This window comes from Etheostoma spectabile, chromosome 21 (assembly GCF_008692095.1).
Source record: "Etheostoma spectabile isolate EspeVRDwgs_2016 chromosome 21, UIUC_Espe_1.0, whole genome shotgun sequence".
Lineage (NCBI taxonomy): Eukaryota > Metazoa > Chordata > Actinopteri > Perciformes > Percidae > Etheostoma > Etheostoma spectabile.
The window spans coordinates 22,900,669-22,915,918 of record NC_045753.1 but is presented as its reverse complement, the minus strand read 5'-3'; the positions used below and the strand labels follow the sequence as shown (position 1 = coordinate 22,915,918).

General features: G+C 40.9%; 4 protein-coding genes across 6 annotated transcripts in view; 2 read left to right on the top strand and 2 right to left on the bottom strand.

Moving 5' to 3' along the window:
- Positions 1-682, bottom strand: part of crym (crystallin, mu) — a 7,807-nt gene extending 7,125 nt beyond the window's left edge. The window contains exons 1-2 of one of the 2 annotated variants that reach the window (XM_032501667.1): positions 299-682; positions 56-206 (exon numbers count right to left, since the gene is read on the bottom strand). In XM_032501667.1, coding sequence (XP_032357558.1) covers positions 56-206; positions 299-465 — 318 coding nt within the window. In that variant the 5' untranslated portion in view covers positions 466-682. The remainder of the gene's footprint in view (positions 1-55; positions 207-298) is intronic. The other variant, XM_032501666.1, reaches the window with a different exon arrangement.
- A 1,115-nt stretch (positions 683-1,797) lies between these two features.
- On the bottom strand, positions 1,798-3,289 carry LOC116670944 (NHP2-like protein 1). Its single transcript, XM_032501670.1, has 3 exons — positions 3,027-3,289; positions 2,723-2,843; positions 1,798-2,160 (listed from the first exon to the last, which is right to left on the bottom strand). The coding sequence occupies exons 1-3, from the start codon at positions 3,027-3,029 to the stop codon at positions 1,898-1,900; spliced, it is 387 nt and encodes a 128-aa protein (XP_032357561.1). The 5' UTR covers positions 3,030-3,289; the 3' UTR covers positions 1,798-1,897.
- Positions 3,290-3,804: 515 nt separating this feature from the next.
- Positions 3,805-9,674, top strand: uqcrc2b (ubiquinol-cytochrome c reductase core protein 2b). Of its 2 annotated transcripts, none has more exons than XM_032501663.1 (14): positions 3,805-3,961; positions 5,319-5,420; positions 5,752-5,901; positions 6,110-6,174; positions 6,271-6,327; positions 6,573-6,697; positions 7,236-7,333; positions 7,416-7,473; positions 7,639-7,734; positions 7,839-8,038; positions 8,147-8,227; positions 8,352-8,428; positions 9,042-9,195; positions 9,325-9,674. In XM_032501663.1, the coding sequence occupies exons 1-14, from the start codon at positions 3,929-3,931 to the stop codon at positions 9,406-9,408; spliced, it is 1,380 nt and encodes a 459-aa protein (XP_032357554.1). In that variant the 5' UTR covers positions 3,805-3,928; the 3' UTR covers positions 9,409-9,674. The 2 variants fall into 2 exon arrangements, with proteins under 2 accessions (XP_032357554.1, XP_032357555.1); XM_032501664.1 differs by lacking the exon at positions 5,319-5,420 and adding an exon at positions 5,193-5,279 and having other exon boundaries at positions 3,807-3,961.
- Positions 9,675-10,759: 1,085 nt separating this feature from the next.
- Positions 10,760-15,250, top strand: part of LOC116670943 (uncharacterized protein C16orf52 homolog B) — an 8,951-nt gene continuing 4,460 nt past the window's right edge. Inside the window, exon 1 of the mRNA XM_032501669.1 lies at positions 10,760-11,471. Within this exon, the coding sequence (XP_032357560.1) occupies positions 11,366-11,471 (106 nt within the window). The 5' untranslated portion in view covers positions 10,760-11,365. The remainder of the gene's footprint in view (positions 11,472-15,250) is intronic.

Genomic DNA, 15,250 nt, shown 5'->3' with positions numbered 1-15,250 from the left:
GTGCTATATAAATAAACTTTTACTTACTTACTCACTATGCATTAGTTTTACTCACAGCCTTTACATTCCCGTACTCTGGGTCCAGCAGCACCACTGTGGCCTGCACAGCTGGCAGAGAGGAACCATCCTCCCTTTTGTAGAAGCACACAAACTTCGTGGACAGGACCCCGTCGTTCTCCATGTATGTAGGCATCAGTCCCAGGAAGCTGTAAAGGTGGAGGAGTGTCAGCCAGCAATAGCTACAGCTTGTTAACGTTTCACTAGTTATGACTACACAGGAAGTACAGTGCAGGCCTACCCGTGGTGTTTCTGCAGGGTCAGCGTGGTGCGAACAGGCTGGATCACCTCTGAGCTGTCTCGTCTGGAGAACTTACCCAAAGCTTCCTCCAGACGGGGGACCAGCTCTCTGTAATGCAACAGGCCCTCTACTTCCTGCTGCCAAAGAACGACAGGAGGCCCGGCCATGTTGTTCCCGATTCTCTGCTGTCCTGCCTCGGAGAGGTAGCCTGGATGCCAGTCTAACTTGGCCCCGCCAACATTTGAGGTCGGGGAGTTCTGACTACAACCTGGTTATGATGACGTCAGGCTCCCGGAGCGGCGCGAGTTGGTCCAAAGTTCACCCCGCTGACTTTGTATCCGTGTTGCGTTCAAGAGCCGCAGCGAGGCTCCTGCGCATCGGAAACTAAAACTAATTAAAAGCAATCCGCTTGGTTAAAAGAATTGCCCCTTTTGTCATACATAGACTAAATCAAGATGTACTGGGAAATGCACTTTTCTATTATAGATTTTTCCAAAACATGTTCATACACAGCACAGACGTTAAACCAGATTACCAACAGTTTTGCTTTTGGCCCCTTACAAATAAACTTGGCCCGTGTCCATTATCTACTTCCAGATGTCTGAGTAGTAACAAGCAATATGAAATATGTCTCTATTATGAAACGATTTCATACCCCATGATCACCTCACAACCCCCAAGATGTATTTGTAAAGTCTGGCTGGGGTCGGTTCAAACCCAAGCTTGGCTTGATCTGCCTGTTTATAAAGTAGTTATAATTTACTCAGCAGGTCTAACATAACAGCTAAATGCTGGTTACGCATTGTTGCATCAGTATTAGCAATCTGTCTGGTATAAACATTTTTCCCTTTGCACATCATTCATGCAAGTACATCTTACTGAAAATATTCCATTCATTTGCTTGAGTGAGATTTGACATAAAGAACATTTTTCTATTGTTGCATTGGAACTTTAGTGAGAAGATCAAAGTATTTCCCCACCATCACTGATGTAGACATATGCTGTTATTAATGATGTAGCATTTTGATATAATAGCTGGTCAAGAGTATAAAGTATTTTCACATAAATGTGGTCCCAAAACTTTATCCAACAATTTTGATATAAAAGGGTAACTAGCATTATTTTTTCAGTAATATATGAATAACTGATGAAGACAGGTAAGCAATGTGACACTGCAACATTTTACCTAAGGACCTGCATCTCTTTACAGAATACATAAATGTTCGGTATCAGTTTGTTAGTTGCACATCCAACCTACCTTAGGCCGAAATATATAATCATCCACAAATTGATAAATTCCATTATTACAAATGACTCTGGACGCTTCTGATAATGTTAGAGGTTAACTACACAATTTGAATGAAAACGTGAAACATTGAACAGAACTAAACATTTTTTCATAAAAAAATGATTTAATCATGAATCAGACAATGCCTCGGCAAACTGATACACTGAAGTGAACACTGTCCTAAGTTAAAAAAAAAAAAAAAAAAAAAAAATGCGATGCATAACAACTGTTTTTTATCAAACAGAAATATGGAACATGAATACGTCTTCCTCCATTTTCAAGAAGACTTTGTCATAACAGGGCAACAAAAATCAGACGAGCAGTCTCTCAATAGCCAATTGAACAGACTGAATCTGCGGTTTAAGCTGAGACCCCTCCTTTATGGTGACTGAGGTAGCGATGACGGGGCGCGACACCCCACAGGCCCGGCCCAGGGCCTGCTTGGAGCGCACAAACACGTACGGGACGTTCTTGTCCTCACAAAGCAGCGGCAGATGCAGGATGATCTCCAGTGGTTCAGCATCAGCCGCCATCACGATAAACTCAGAGATGCCTCTGTTCAGGGTTTTAGTGGCTGGGGAACAAAGAGATCCCAGTTAGCGCAACGCAATTACCTGCTGGTTTTAGAACTGATTCTGAGACTTTTCTATTGATTATTGGTTAAGTCTATAAAACATTTTGTCTTTAATAGTGCAAAATGGCCATGGCCATGGCCATCATAGCTTCCCAGAGCTTAAGATCCTTAAACTGCTAGCTTTATTCAACCAACAGCTCAAAACCCCAAAAAACATTTCATCTGTTACATCACATTACTGAAAAAAAAAGAGACATATCCTCCATTTAGAACCTGCACCAGCAAATATTTGACCTTTTACGCTTAAAATTGACTAAAAAAATGGATCAAATCATAGAAGTTGGTAGTAAGATTTCCTTTCGATCAACCAAGGGTTTTATTGATCCTTGCAGCTGTAGCTTACATTAATACTTTATATGTTAAAGACCTACAGTAAAGTTACTTTCCCAGGTCAGGATCTTTAAAAGAATATAAAAAGGTACGTTAACTTTAACTAACGTTACAAATTTGAGACTCTTAAGATAACCCAGCTGTTTAAGTTCCACATCTCAGTATTGCTTACCTTCGTTAGCCCCCTTCCTGAGCTGCTTGTAGTTCGAGGCTTGCTGCACCAGGTCCAGGATGGTCTTGGATAGCGTGGCGTCGGCCAGCGGGTAGGCCTTTGGGTTCACTTGTGCTTCAGTCTGCCCATGGTACATAAAACAAAATAAAACCCCATTAACCACGGTAAAGCAGTATCAAGTGAACAAAAACGAGGATGTTATGAGTTAAGAATATTTCGCTCTGCAGCCTAACTTGAGTTACTTTAGCTAGCGTACGTTAGCTAGCCGGTTAGCTTGTTAGTCGGTCCGGAACACAACACTCACCATTGTGAATTGTTTTGTTCTTGTATCCTGCCCTCTCGGCGAAATGCTTCACTGAGGAGTATTTTCTTCCACTTGGGTTAGAAAGGGCAACAAAACGCGAGATATGTTTTCTATAAGTAGTATTTTTAGGGTAGCTACGAACTCAGTCAGCTCTGTTGCATACAACCAGTCCAAACGTTGACTACACGTGTGGAGTACCGCACATGCGCACTGGCTACACCACCTAAAAACGACAGGAAATGCTTTCTTTTAGTTGTTAAAGAAAGTTATTAAAGGTGCTTATTTAAATTGATAATGCGATCAAATTTCAAGCTCTGTCTAAAATAATGACCATTAGAAGTAGCTTATTTTATAATTTCAGTGTGTATTTCACTTTACTACAAACTGTACCGTTTACCGTATTCTTCTGTATTCAACATCATTTTGGGCCCATGTAATTAATTGTTACTCAATATTTTACTAATTACTCTTTTTGAATATTTGTACAATATGTATTTTGTTTTCTGATATATTTACTCCAAGTACTTTTTGATATTTGCTTTTGTGTGTGTCATTAAACAGTGATATTCCAATGCTGTTCAATCTTCTTTATTTATTTATAAATATATATATTTTTTTCATTGTATTTCCCCAATATAATGGAAACATCTTGCTACAAAGTCTTTGCATGATGCCAAGACAAAAGCGGCACAGTTTCCGACTGTGTACTGTAGAAATATTCATATCATTATTGAATTGTTTGATCAACGTTTACTGTCCCATGCTATTCACCTCCGTGCCGAGAGTGGGCGCACGCTTAATAGCTCAGCGGTATATTTTGCGGAAGGCGCTGGGCATTCTGGGTAGGGCACTTTCAAGCCAGCCATATTGCTAAATCGCCCTGACTGAAGGAGAGAGGGGAGATGAAGGGGATTCGGGGAATTAGTCAGTTATCGGTAAGGACTCAGCTAACGACCCTGTATGTTTGTGTGTCGAGACAGCTGTCCACGCATTAGCCGTCTGTTTGTCGGACGATGTAAAAATTCAGGCTCGTGTCCGGACAAGGTGTGATGAAGAGCAGACGGACCAGCACTAGCTAACGTTACGATAACTCCACTGATAACGTTACATAAAAAACACCAGACATGTCAGGTCGTCCGCATTGATGTATTATAAGGACGGTCGATATACATTTAAACTTACTTTAAAACCCAATTTACTCAACTGAGAAATAGGTGAGCGCTAACGTTAGCTTATAGACTTAGCATCCTTACCACAACTAATGTTGACGTTAGCTGAAGCGTGTGCGGCTCGCTTTACCTTAGCTACATTTCTATTTTAAGTATGTTCAGTTATCCAAAATATTCAACGTCAGTACCATTTTAGACTTCTGTGTTTACATGTGCTATCAAATCTGTTATCATTGGCTAAGCTTTAGAGAAAATGTCCATCCAATTTAGTAGCTGTTGAGCTTTCATAAATCACGATCTTCACCAGCAGATGGAATTTGCCTAGTTGTCATGGAATTATAGATGCTTCTGAATAGACTTCTCATCCAAGTTGACTTGGAATGCAAAAACTCTTATCAGCTGAAGATTACGCGAAAGTTCCAGAAGAATGCTTAATAGACTTTATGTTGAGATAATTTTGTCATCTACTCAGGGGGCAGTTACTAGAATATCTGCACTATGTATGATCTGCTGTAAGAGTTGTAACCAAATGAAGAATTAGAACTAGAAGACATACAGTATTTCAACAGCACCAATGCAGCTACACTATGTACTAATTCAGTAAGCATATACAAAACTAAATACCATTATTTTTTGGTGAAAGTATGTTGTGTATGAGAATATTAAACATGAAAATATACCTGATCCCATCATTTCACAATCTTTCTTTTTGTTGGGTATTTTTAGGCCTTTATTTTCACTGGACAGAAAGACATGAAAGAGGAGAGAGAGGGGTGAATGACATGCAGCAAAGGGCCGCAGGTTGGAGTCAAACATGCGGCCGCTGCATCGACAAGTACACCTCCTATATATGTGCGCTGACTGAGCTAGCCTGGCCACATTTCACTATCTTTTACATGCATCTGATTTGCCTCCTCAAACTGCCCTTGCATCAGTCAGCAAGCCAGCAACACATTCATTATAATGTCTAGCCTTCCCATGTTCTCTATTTTCCCAGACGAGGCTTTACGCGGCCCAGGCTGCTCGTAAGGTGGAGTTCGCTGGGGCCGCCGAACACGTTAAGTTTCAGCCGCAGGATGTGCAGGTCAGTGTTTGTTGATTTCTGTTGCTGTCTTCTCCACAGAGACGGTTCCATGTGGCTGCCAGAACAGGCCAGTCCCTCGCCCAGCCCCTTGCTGGCCTCAGGCTCTCTCCAGGGGGTGCACACTCCTTAAAGGATATCCATGTATGTTGGGGCAGTGATGAGGACAGGTTGGCTGGGTCCAGACAGTGTGGTTTTGGGTCTGAGAATGAAGAGATGTGTTGGTTTGCCTGTAAAAAAAACAAAACAAAAAAACAATTAAAATAAATAAAGCCATATGTTGCCAATATTTTATTCTTTAGTGGTTTGTCCCTAATCATGTTAAGTGTAAAATATCAAATCATCTAAGTGTCTTAATGATCTTAGATGACCCTTCAAAGTGTGTATTTGCTGACGTGTTTTATCTCCATTTTTTTCTATTCTTGATGGAAATGATGAAACTAAAGGACATCTCTATATGCGTCTTTCTGTCCAGGTGACCAGACTGCCCAGTGGACTGGTGATCGCCTCCTTGGAGAACTATTCCCCAGCCTCCAAGATCGGTGTGTTTGTCAAGGCCGGCTGTCGCTATGAGACCCCTGCCAACCAGGGGGTCACCCACCTCCTCCGGCTGGCCTCCAACCTGGTATGATACGGCACAGTTTCTACAGTTACAAAGAACCGTTGATGATTTAGTAATCATGTGATTGTCCTTTTGCCCCCGGTTTTAACACAGTATTATTCGTATAGCTATAAAAACACAAGAGCCAGAATGTACCCAATGTTTATTTTCGAGAACTAATATTTGCCTTTTGTCTCAGCTTGGTGTTAACTTGCATGTTCTGCTTTTCCAGACAACCAAAGGAGCTTCATCTTTCAAGATATGCCGTGGTGTCGAGGCAGTGGGAGGCAGCCTGAGGTCAGTAACTTCCACGAAAGGCCACAACAAACCACTGAATGTAAGTTTTTGCATTGATAAGTATTCTTATCTCGATATCTGCATGGGTCTTTGCAGTGTGACTTCATCCAGAGAGAACATGATCTACACCGTTGACTGCTTGAGAGATGACATGTGAGTCTTTGAATAATATCCGTGTTGGGATTGATGCTACACGAGTCAAAAATGAACTGTCCCAGGAGACATGTTTTGAGGATATTTTTTTTTTTAGACAAGAAACAGTGACTGTTTGGTACATAGGGATATTCACTGAAGAGGCTGATTATTCTGCAGGAGTGGTTATGTTACGCAGGGTGATGGCACTGATTCCGCGCTTCATATCTACCACGTTTCACTCCCTCTTCATTATTTGTATGTAGTGACACAGTGATGGAGTATTTGATCAACGTGACAACAGCCCCAGAGTTCCGGCCATGGGAGGTGTCAGACCTCACGCCCAGAGTGAAGATGGACAAGGCCCAGGCTGCACAGAGCGCTCAAATAGGTGGGCCTCTATTTCCCTCGCAATGGACACGGACAATTTCTTCTAGCTCTATATGTCCACATTAGTTGATCATAGAACTACTTGCTTTCTGTTCCCACTTGCATGTTACAGTACATGGTCTTACCAAGCAGTAGGTGTCACAAAATCTTGTGATTTTTTTTTTTCTGTTACACTTTTTGGGTTAAGCTAATCAGAAAATGGTGTTTCACAAGGCTAGTTGTTTTTGTATGTACTGCCACAATTGAAGCGGCAATCCTTAACTTTCTCCTGGCTATAAGCTACTACAAACATGAAGGAGCTTCCAATATAGAGTTTATGAAGAAGTTGTTTTATCTAATTCTGTCATGTAGTCTGGTAATTTCCACAGAAATCTGTTATTTAAGGTTTTAGTAAGGTGTACCAAATCACTTTCAGTTTCTAAGTGGTCTCCACCAAACAGGCAGATATAATTTGTCAATTAAGAAGACATCACAAAGGTCTTTAAAGCTTCAACATTAGAATACTGTATTGTTATCTTTCTTCTTTCTATTCTTCCCAGGCGTGGTCGAAGGTCTGCATGAAGCTGCCTACAAGAATGCTCTCTGTAACTCCCTGTACTGTCCTACCCACATGGTTGGCAACATCCAGTCTGGGCATGTAAGTATTATTCCAGTCTTCATTCTTTTAAGACTTATGGTATTGTTAATAGACCCATTGCAATCTGTTTTTTTTCCTCCAGCTGCACCAGTTTGTCCAGAACAATTTCACAAGTGCAAGAATGGCTCTTGTTGGACTTGGTAAGGGTCATTGAACATAATATCCCCATAATGACAGCAGTACGGTTTGAACCTGATGTGTTTATATGACACTTTTAATGGAAATGCACATTAAAGTAACATAGCCAGTGTTTTCTTTACTAATTGGCCAAATGATCATAACAGGTATGTTTGCCTTCCCTTCAGGTGTGGACCACACGGTGCTAAAGCAAGTTGGCGAGCAGTTCCTCAACATCCGCAGTGGGACAGGCACCACAGGGGCCAAGGCTCAGTATCGTGGAGGTGAGCTAAGCCGAATCTGCACGTTGGTTGCAAACCAGTGTGTTGCCCCATTGGGAGTTTTTCTGCTTCCAAGGAAATGTAACGCCCTGAGTTCCTCTCTCTAGGTGAGATCCGCCTGCCCAGCCTCAGCAGTCTGGTCCACTCAGCGGTGGTGAGCGAGTCAGCGGCAGCAAGCACCAGCGAGGCTCTGGCCTTCAGCGTGTTGCAGCATTTGCTGGGAGCTGGTCTGCACGTCAAGAGGGGCTCAGGGGCCTCCAGCAAACTGGTCAAGGGTGTTGCCAAGGCAACTGCCGACCCCTTTGATGTGAGCGGTTGTCAGTTCCTAATATAAACTTTTAAAAGGTTTCATACCACGGTACCTTGACTGTCTTAAATCATAATTTAATTTTTTTAAACTTTTTTCTCTGAGCAGGTCAGTGCTTTCAACTCGAGCTACTCTGACTCTGGTCTCTTTGGGGTCTACACCATTTCCCAGGCTGCAGTTGCCGGTGATGTGAGTATCCCAAAGTCATAACAAGAGTCTGTTCAACCAAGTAGCTGCAGTCTTTGTTGTATAAAAATAAATAACTGAAACAAGACGTCTTGATATAATATCTGCCACCCCTCTGTCTCTCTAGGTGATTAGGGCCGCTCTTGCTGAGGTGAAGGCTGTGGCTGATGGGGGAGTCACAGCTGCTGACCTCACTCAGGCCAAGTAAGACATACAGGGACACTGCTGTAATATGTCTATTTAAAAAGATTTAAATTTTATAATTCCATTCTAGTTTACAATAGGCATCAAAATGGGCTTAATGGTAAAAGAAAAAATGATTGATACTTTTAAAGTCATTTGGTGTTACTATCTCTGTAACATTTGACTGAAAATGTGAGAAATCATGAAGTATATTTCAATACACAGTTAAAGGAATAGGTCAACATTTTGGGGAAAATTCACTCATGTGCTTTCTTGCACACAGTTGGATAAGAAGATTGAAAATCTCGTATCTGTACCTTTTTAATGTGTAACTGGAGCCAGCAGCAAGAAGCTAAAAGACTGGAAACAGAGGGAAACTGCTAGCCTAGATCTCTCCAAAGATGACAAAAAAGATTACTGCACATTACTCTTTGTAATAAGCCAGACACTATTCCTTTAAATAACATAATTTAATGTGACTGCTGAGAAAACAAAAACTGATATAAACTGGCCTTATCACAACATCTCCTCCCCCCTCATACTCAACAATCAGAAGGAAATGCATCAAGTTAAAAGTCTTGCTCCTAGTTTGCACTATTGTATTTTGTAAAGAGCTTGTCTGTTTTCTGTGCAGGGCCCAGCTAAAGGGGCAGTTCCTGATGTCTCTGGAGACTTCAGAGGGTTTGCTGGAGGCCATGGGCACCCAGGCTCTGGTCGAGGGATCCTACTGCACCCCTGAGCAAGTCTCCAAAAACATTGACAACGTCTCCTTGACTGATGTCGCCAATGTAAGACATATTACAGAATTTACTTCAGTTAACAATTTTAAGTTATGCTGAGTCTTTCATTTATGGTCTCAAAAATAAATTGTCATAGTTATTAATAGTGCTGTTAACTTTCTTGCTCTATATTTGCAGGCTGCCAAGAAATTTGTGACTGGCAAGAAGACTATGGCATCCAGCGGAAACCTCATCAAAACGCCCTTTGTGGATGAGATCTAAAGTCTTCTTCATCACCTCATACTGTACCTAACTCTAAAGGCAAAGCAGAATTTGTTTCCTCTACGTTGACGAAAACAAAACAAGACAGAGGTCATCAGTGCTGTTGTTCTGAGGGATATAACACCACTGGGTATTTATAGGTGTTGTAACAGTCTATTTTAGGTGATGCTGCTCTGGCGCATCACAATGTCGTGCTGCACTCATCTGTCCACATGAACTGTATAGCTGATGTAAAATACTGAATAAATTCCTATCTACCTTATAGAGTTTTATGTGTTGTGTTGTTTCAGGTCTTGAATACAATAACAGTATTGAGTTTTAGCTGGACAGTTCATTCCTGACATTGAAAACAAGCACAAAAACAATCCTAACTCGAGATTTACTTAGTCGCTTGCTCTGGAGCTTTTGACCGAACAAAATAAGAATCAACTGTCAAGTCAGCATGGATTAGAAGTCCATGAAGTGCTCCGAATCATGAAAACTTTAAACCTCTGCACCTAGAACAGGAAAATGGATCTTGAGGTTTCATGGTGCAACGTTAGAGTATTAGCTCTGAGAAAAGAAAGCTGCTACTTTGCAGATTTGACTGTGCTCAGAGATGCTTTTAGGGACTCATTTAAATGACCATCCCGGCCAGTGTTGGGCAAGTTACTTCCAAAATGTAATATATTATAGATTACTAGTTACTGTCATTTGAGAGTAATTAGTTATATTACAGTCTCTGCATTACTTTTGAGTTACTTTCACCAAAATAACAGAAGTGTGACTTGGCAGCTAGCATGTGAATTTCACCACCGGATCAATAAAGTCTCCTCTTTATCCAATCATAGATTGTTCATAATAATTTGTATAGTAAATATGAAAGTAAAGTAACTAACTAAAGCTATACAAATAGATAAGTAAAACGTTCAATAGGCAAGTAGGAGAAAATAAAAAATACTCAATTAAAACTACCTTACAGTTGGATTAAAGTGCAATATGTTGAACAGTAAATGGTCACAGTAAAGGACAAGCGCTTTGGGTCGTCATTCCACTATAGCCTTAGATAGTTACTCTCCACAGCTGATAACATTTTAAATTAGTAATGCTTTAAAGTATTCCTTTACAGCAAAAAGAAATACATTACTGTAATTGCGTTACTTTTGTAACGCGTTATTCCCAACACTGATCAAGCCGTAATTCATGATGATGCAAAAAGTACCAGGGGCGATTTACAGATTGTCTCGCGATAGTTGACCAATGGAGACGCGAGCTGCCTGGAATTTAGTTCTCATTGCTGAGACAGGACAGCACCGTCTTGCAAAAAACTAAAAAAAAAAAAAAACTAAAAAAACACTTGTGAAGCTTTTTATTTTTTATTTTATTTTTTAAAAGAGGATAGCTGACGGTATTCAGCATTTGGGTGTGGAGATCTGAAGCTGCAGAAACGCGCTTTGGATTGTGAGCATGGGCGGCGTTTCCCGTCTGCGTGCGTCCAGAGGAGAGCAGCAGCTTTCATACGGAGAGAGAGAGAGCTCAAAGGGCTCAATGCACACAGGAAATAAGTCGACTGCATGCATGAATTCGGTTTCGCAGCTGGAGCTTTAATCAGCGTTTAAAAGCAAATTTTCAACGCCGCTTTTCTGCAAATATCACCGGAATGTGTTCGAGCATCCGGAGCTAAAAGGGATCCATGAGTCCGGGCGGCGAGCCTCTCCTCCCGGGCTGGAGAAGGGCCAGCAGGTCGGGGCAGGCGCGGATGTTGGAGGACTAAATAAAAATGGGGATAATCTGAGGGAACAGCTTGCTTGTCCCACCGCCGGGGAACAAACGCAATGTGTGGACCAAACGTGGATCAAGCAGACCCCTTCATCGCAAGTTCCCTAACGCTGGCCGGCTTTAGGTCACTGACTTCTTAATGTCGCGCCTGTCTTTAGGCGAGACACAAAAACACTGACCTCCACCTGTTTCCACCGACATGGATAAACTCACCGTGATATCAGGATGCCTCTTCCTCGCAGCAGACATCTTTGCCATCGCCAGCATCGTCAACCCGGACTGGATCAGCACAGGAGGATCCGCTGGTAGGTAGTGGTTGTTGTTGTTGTTGTTGTTGTTGTTGCCACTTCATCTCACTCCTCTGTGATAGGTCAGGCAATTGGATAATTTAGGGGAAATCAAACCCTGATTTTAGGAAAAAAGCACATACAATGTTGTGTCAGAAGTCAGTGTTTCCAGGCGAAAATCAACTCATTGAAAACAGTTGCACACAAATATTGTCATAGGAGTAAGGGTTTCAACCTTTTTGGCTTGTGGGACTCTTTAAAAGTCAGCAATGTCATCACAGGGTATGGCCTTCGTGTGATAATGGGTTGTGAGAGGTTAAAGTATCCCGTATTCACTAGGAAAAAAACAGACAAAATAGAAATTTCCATAACAAGATTTTGTTGGGTCCCAAGATATACAACTGTACGTGTATATCTTGGGACCCATTGAACCCCCCCCCCCAGGTTTGGGAGTCACAGTTGTAGAAGATTGGATGGAAATGTTAGTGTATCCTAAATTGAGTGGCAATGAAGAAAAAAAAAAGGAAACTAGGAAAAAGGAAGGGACTAATTGTCTGAGTTCCGCAAAGGTTAAGCAAATGTCAAGAGAGAGATAGATAGATAGATAGATAGATAGATAGATAGATAGATAGATAGATAGATAGATCTCTCTCTCTCTCTCTCTCTCTATATATATATATATATATATATATATATGTATATATATAGATCTATCTATCTCATCGCAATATACATGTTGCAAAAGGCTACGACATTATATCACCAAGAAAATATCAGAAGAAAACTTCACCCTAAAATGTAACTGTCACCTTTTTGTGGGGTCTTTTAAATTCAATTCAAAGTTCAAATTGTTCAAAAGAAAGTTGGAAATGATTTCCTTTGTTTTACATTCAACCAATGTTTTATTTGAGCAGTAAGCAGCAGAACAGAGTACTTTATTATCAGATTTATTTATTGTTAGTAATATCGGTATCGTTATTGCATATCGCATACGTTGCTCATATCCTGCAGCCCTAACTGTAACCAAAGCCCCGAGGTTTTAAAAAGTAACAAAGTAGTGCTGCTTGTGTCTCCCTCTGCTCTCTGGTATTTTATTGTAACATGTTCAAATGGTCATGTTCTTGCAAGAACAGTTTCACCTATCCTTCAATGTAAAATAGGGAGTGTGGCACCCACAACATCAGGGATTTTTCTCCGGGAGCCACTCATACTGTAGGCCTATGTCATAATGTATGCAAATAATATTATATGCTGTGCAGGCCCTAAAAACCTAGTTTCTCAATCAAGCGTCTTGTTATATGGCTTACAGTAAGTCTAACGTGAAAAAAAACAAAAAACATTCTGCCAAACAGTTTAATTTTGATTATGCGAGAGTTCAGTATTTTTGTTTATCTATGCTTTTTTTTACTGATCTGACATCTTATCAAGATTTTGCAATATTTGAATGAAAATGTGTGGACAGTTTGGTTGTTTTAAAAAAAATTCTAAATTGATGCGGCAAAATTAGAAATATTGTCTATTTTTATGCCTAGCGTTCCACTTCTTTGTGCCTACATCCTCCACGATGCAACTCGACTACTGACCATTCAGTTGGAGATTCAAGTGTGTTATGCTATTAGCCGCTAGCCTCAAGCAGAGTGAACAAGCTGGTCTGGTGATTTATTTATTTTTTCGTTTTTAAACTTGAGGTCTTCAGCTGCCACCGTCAATGATTTAAGGGACGTCATTTGAGACAGATGATCAGATTTTAGGCAGCTCCCACCAAGCCACAAAACGCCTGTTTAAATCGGGCCTGTGGTATCACTGTGTATGGCTTTCTCCAGAACCATTGTCCCCCAAAATTACTTACAGAAGGACCCCAAACCACTTGATATGCAACTCCACTGTAGACTATAGCCTACTACCTACTTACAGTGGTACTTCCACATCAGAGGAAGACATTGTACATCTACTACATCTACATGATAGAGAGCCTGGCAGATTCAGGATGTAATGACAAAATATCAGAATTAAAATATGGAATAATCCCAGTTGTCTTATGGAGTCATGTCAGTGCGCTACCCATCTGGCCCGTTATTAAAGCTTATCAGAACATCTCAGTTAACCAACCACCAGAAACGGACAGAGTACAGAGTACAGTAACATTCAGCCGGGCTCGGTGTGTTAGCTTTTTGCTCCTGTTTAATTATCCGAATAGTAATGACCTGAAGGCAGGAAGTGTTGTTTGGGAAGATGTGGGACTTTTAATTAGGCCTCCTGGGAGGGTAATGCTTTCCACTAAGAGAGTTAAAGTACCTGAGGCTCAGTCATTTTATTTTGAGTGCGTAATGTAGCCTATACAACATCAAAAAAAATCCTATTTTCTTGACAGACAAACTAATATAATGGCAGTATTGTGGTTTCTTTTGTTTTTCTCTGTATGTGTTTCTTTTTAATGTTTGTTGCATGTCATGTCTGTGTCTTCTGAATGGATGATGATAATAAGCCTATGCTCACTGTGAATATGCACCATTATGATAATTTTGTATCCCATCATATGTGATTGCAAGCCTTCAGTTTTATAGCTGCTGTTATACCACAAGGTACGCATGCCTGTCAGTTGTGTGTGTGTGAGAGAAACCCAATATAAGCATAAACACTTGGTGTTTGTGTGCTTATTAAATGTGGAGTGGACACACACACACACACACACACACACACACACACACACACACACACACACACACACACACACACACACACACACACACACACACACACACACACTTCAAATGTGATGCTCACATGCAGCCTGTTCTGTCTACTAGAGAGAGCCTGGCCTTAAAGGGGATCTACGCCATGGTAGACAGCAACAAACACATCAACAGAGAACTTTGTAATGAAACATCATCATAAGTGTATTGAAGTAGCTCTGTTGTAAAGTATGTCGAACGTTTCTCAATTACAACAATGACATCATGTTAGAAAGCACAGCCTAAACGATTTTTCACAAACTAAGTAACAATAGTGTTAGCCACGATGCTAACGGCATTGGCAACTAAGCCAAACAGTGCTGTCACAACCATTGTAGTGATTTAAAAGCAACCCGTTTCTTGCAGATTGTCACGTTAGTGAGAATCCAGCTGTTTGAAGGTAATATATATGAAGTTGAAGCTAACTCTGACAGCTGTAGGGCAGCTAACATTAACTTTAGATGTCTCCATGAAGTTCCCAGCTCCCATTCCTTGTCATTATCCAACTCAGTGCCGTTGTGTTGACATACTTTTTGTTAGTGGACAGGTAGTCATCATCAGTGAGGTTGGCCACCAAGTCCGTGTCATCCTGATACTTAAATAGCTGGAAGCCGTTGCTGCAGCAGGTGATCTCATTTGTATAGATGGAGAATAAAACAGGTGACAGCACACAGCCCTGAGGCACTCCGGTGTTTAAAATAGTGTTGGTGGACTAAAACCCATTTACCCTCACATGATGTGGTCTGTCCTTTAAAAACTCCTTAATCCAGAGTGTCACAGTTGGGTTCACTTGCAGCTGTTGGAGGCGGTGCAGAAAAGAGTTGTTCACTGTATTAAAGCAGATGAGAAATCCTTAAATATGATCCTGACAAAGGGGTTGGGAGAGTCAAGGGGTCTTGTTACGGTGTCCAGAAGAAAAAAACAAACTATTGTTACATACAGTGGTGCTCATAAGTACATGCCCATGCTTAAATTGACAAAAAGAGGAATAGAAAAATTCAAGTTTTGGAAATTTATCTTAATGCCTTAATTAAAAAATGAAAAAAAAAAAAAATGTTAAACTGA

What these genes read in the sequence shown, in the direction of transcription:
- LOC116670944 (XM_032501670.1), bottom strand. An exon ending in CAGGAAGGGGGCTAACGAAG is followed by an intron (nt 2,161 to 2,722) that starts GTAAGCAATACT and finishes TTTGTTCCCCAG; the next exon opens with CCACTAAAACCCTGAACAGA.
- uqcrc2b (XM_032501663.1), top strand. Translation starts at nt 3,929, where the DNA reads ATGAAGGGGATTCGGGGAATTAGTCAGTTATCG. An exon ending in ACTCCTTAAAGGATATCCAT is followed by an intron (nt 5,421 to 5,751) that starts GTATGTTGGGGC and finishes CTTTCTGTCCAG; the next exon opens with GTGACCAGACTGCCCAGTGG. An exon ending in GCAGTGGGAGGCAGCCTGAG is followed by an intron (nt 6,175 to 6,270) that starts GTCAGTAACTTC and finishes GGGTCTTTGCAG; the next exon opens with TGTGACTTCATCCAGAGAGA.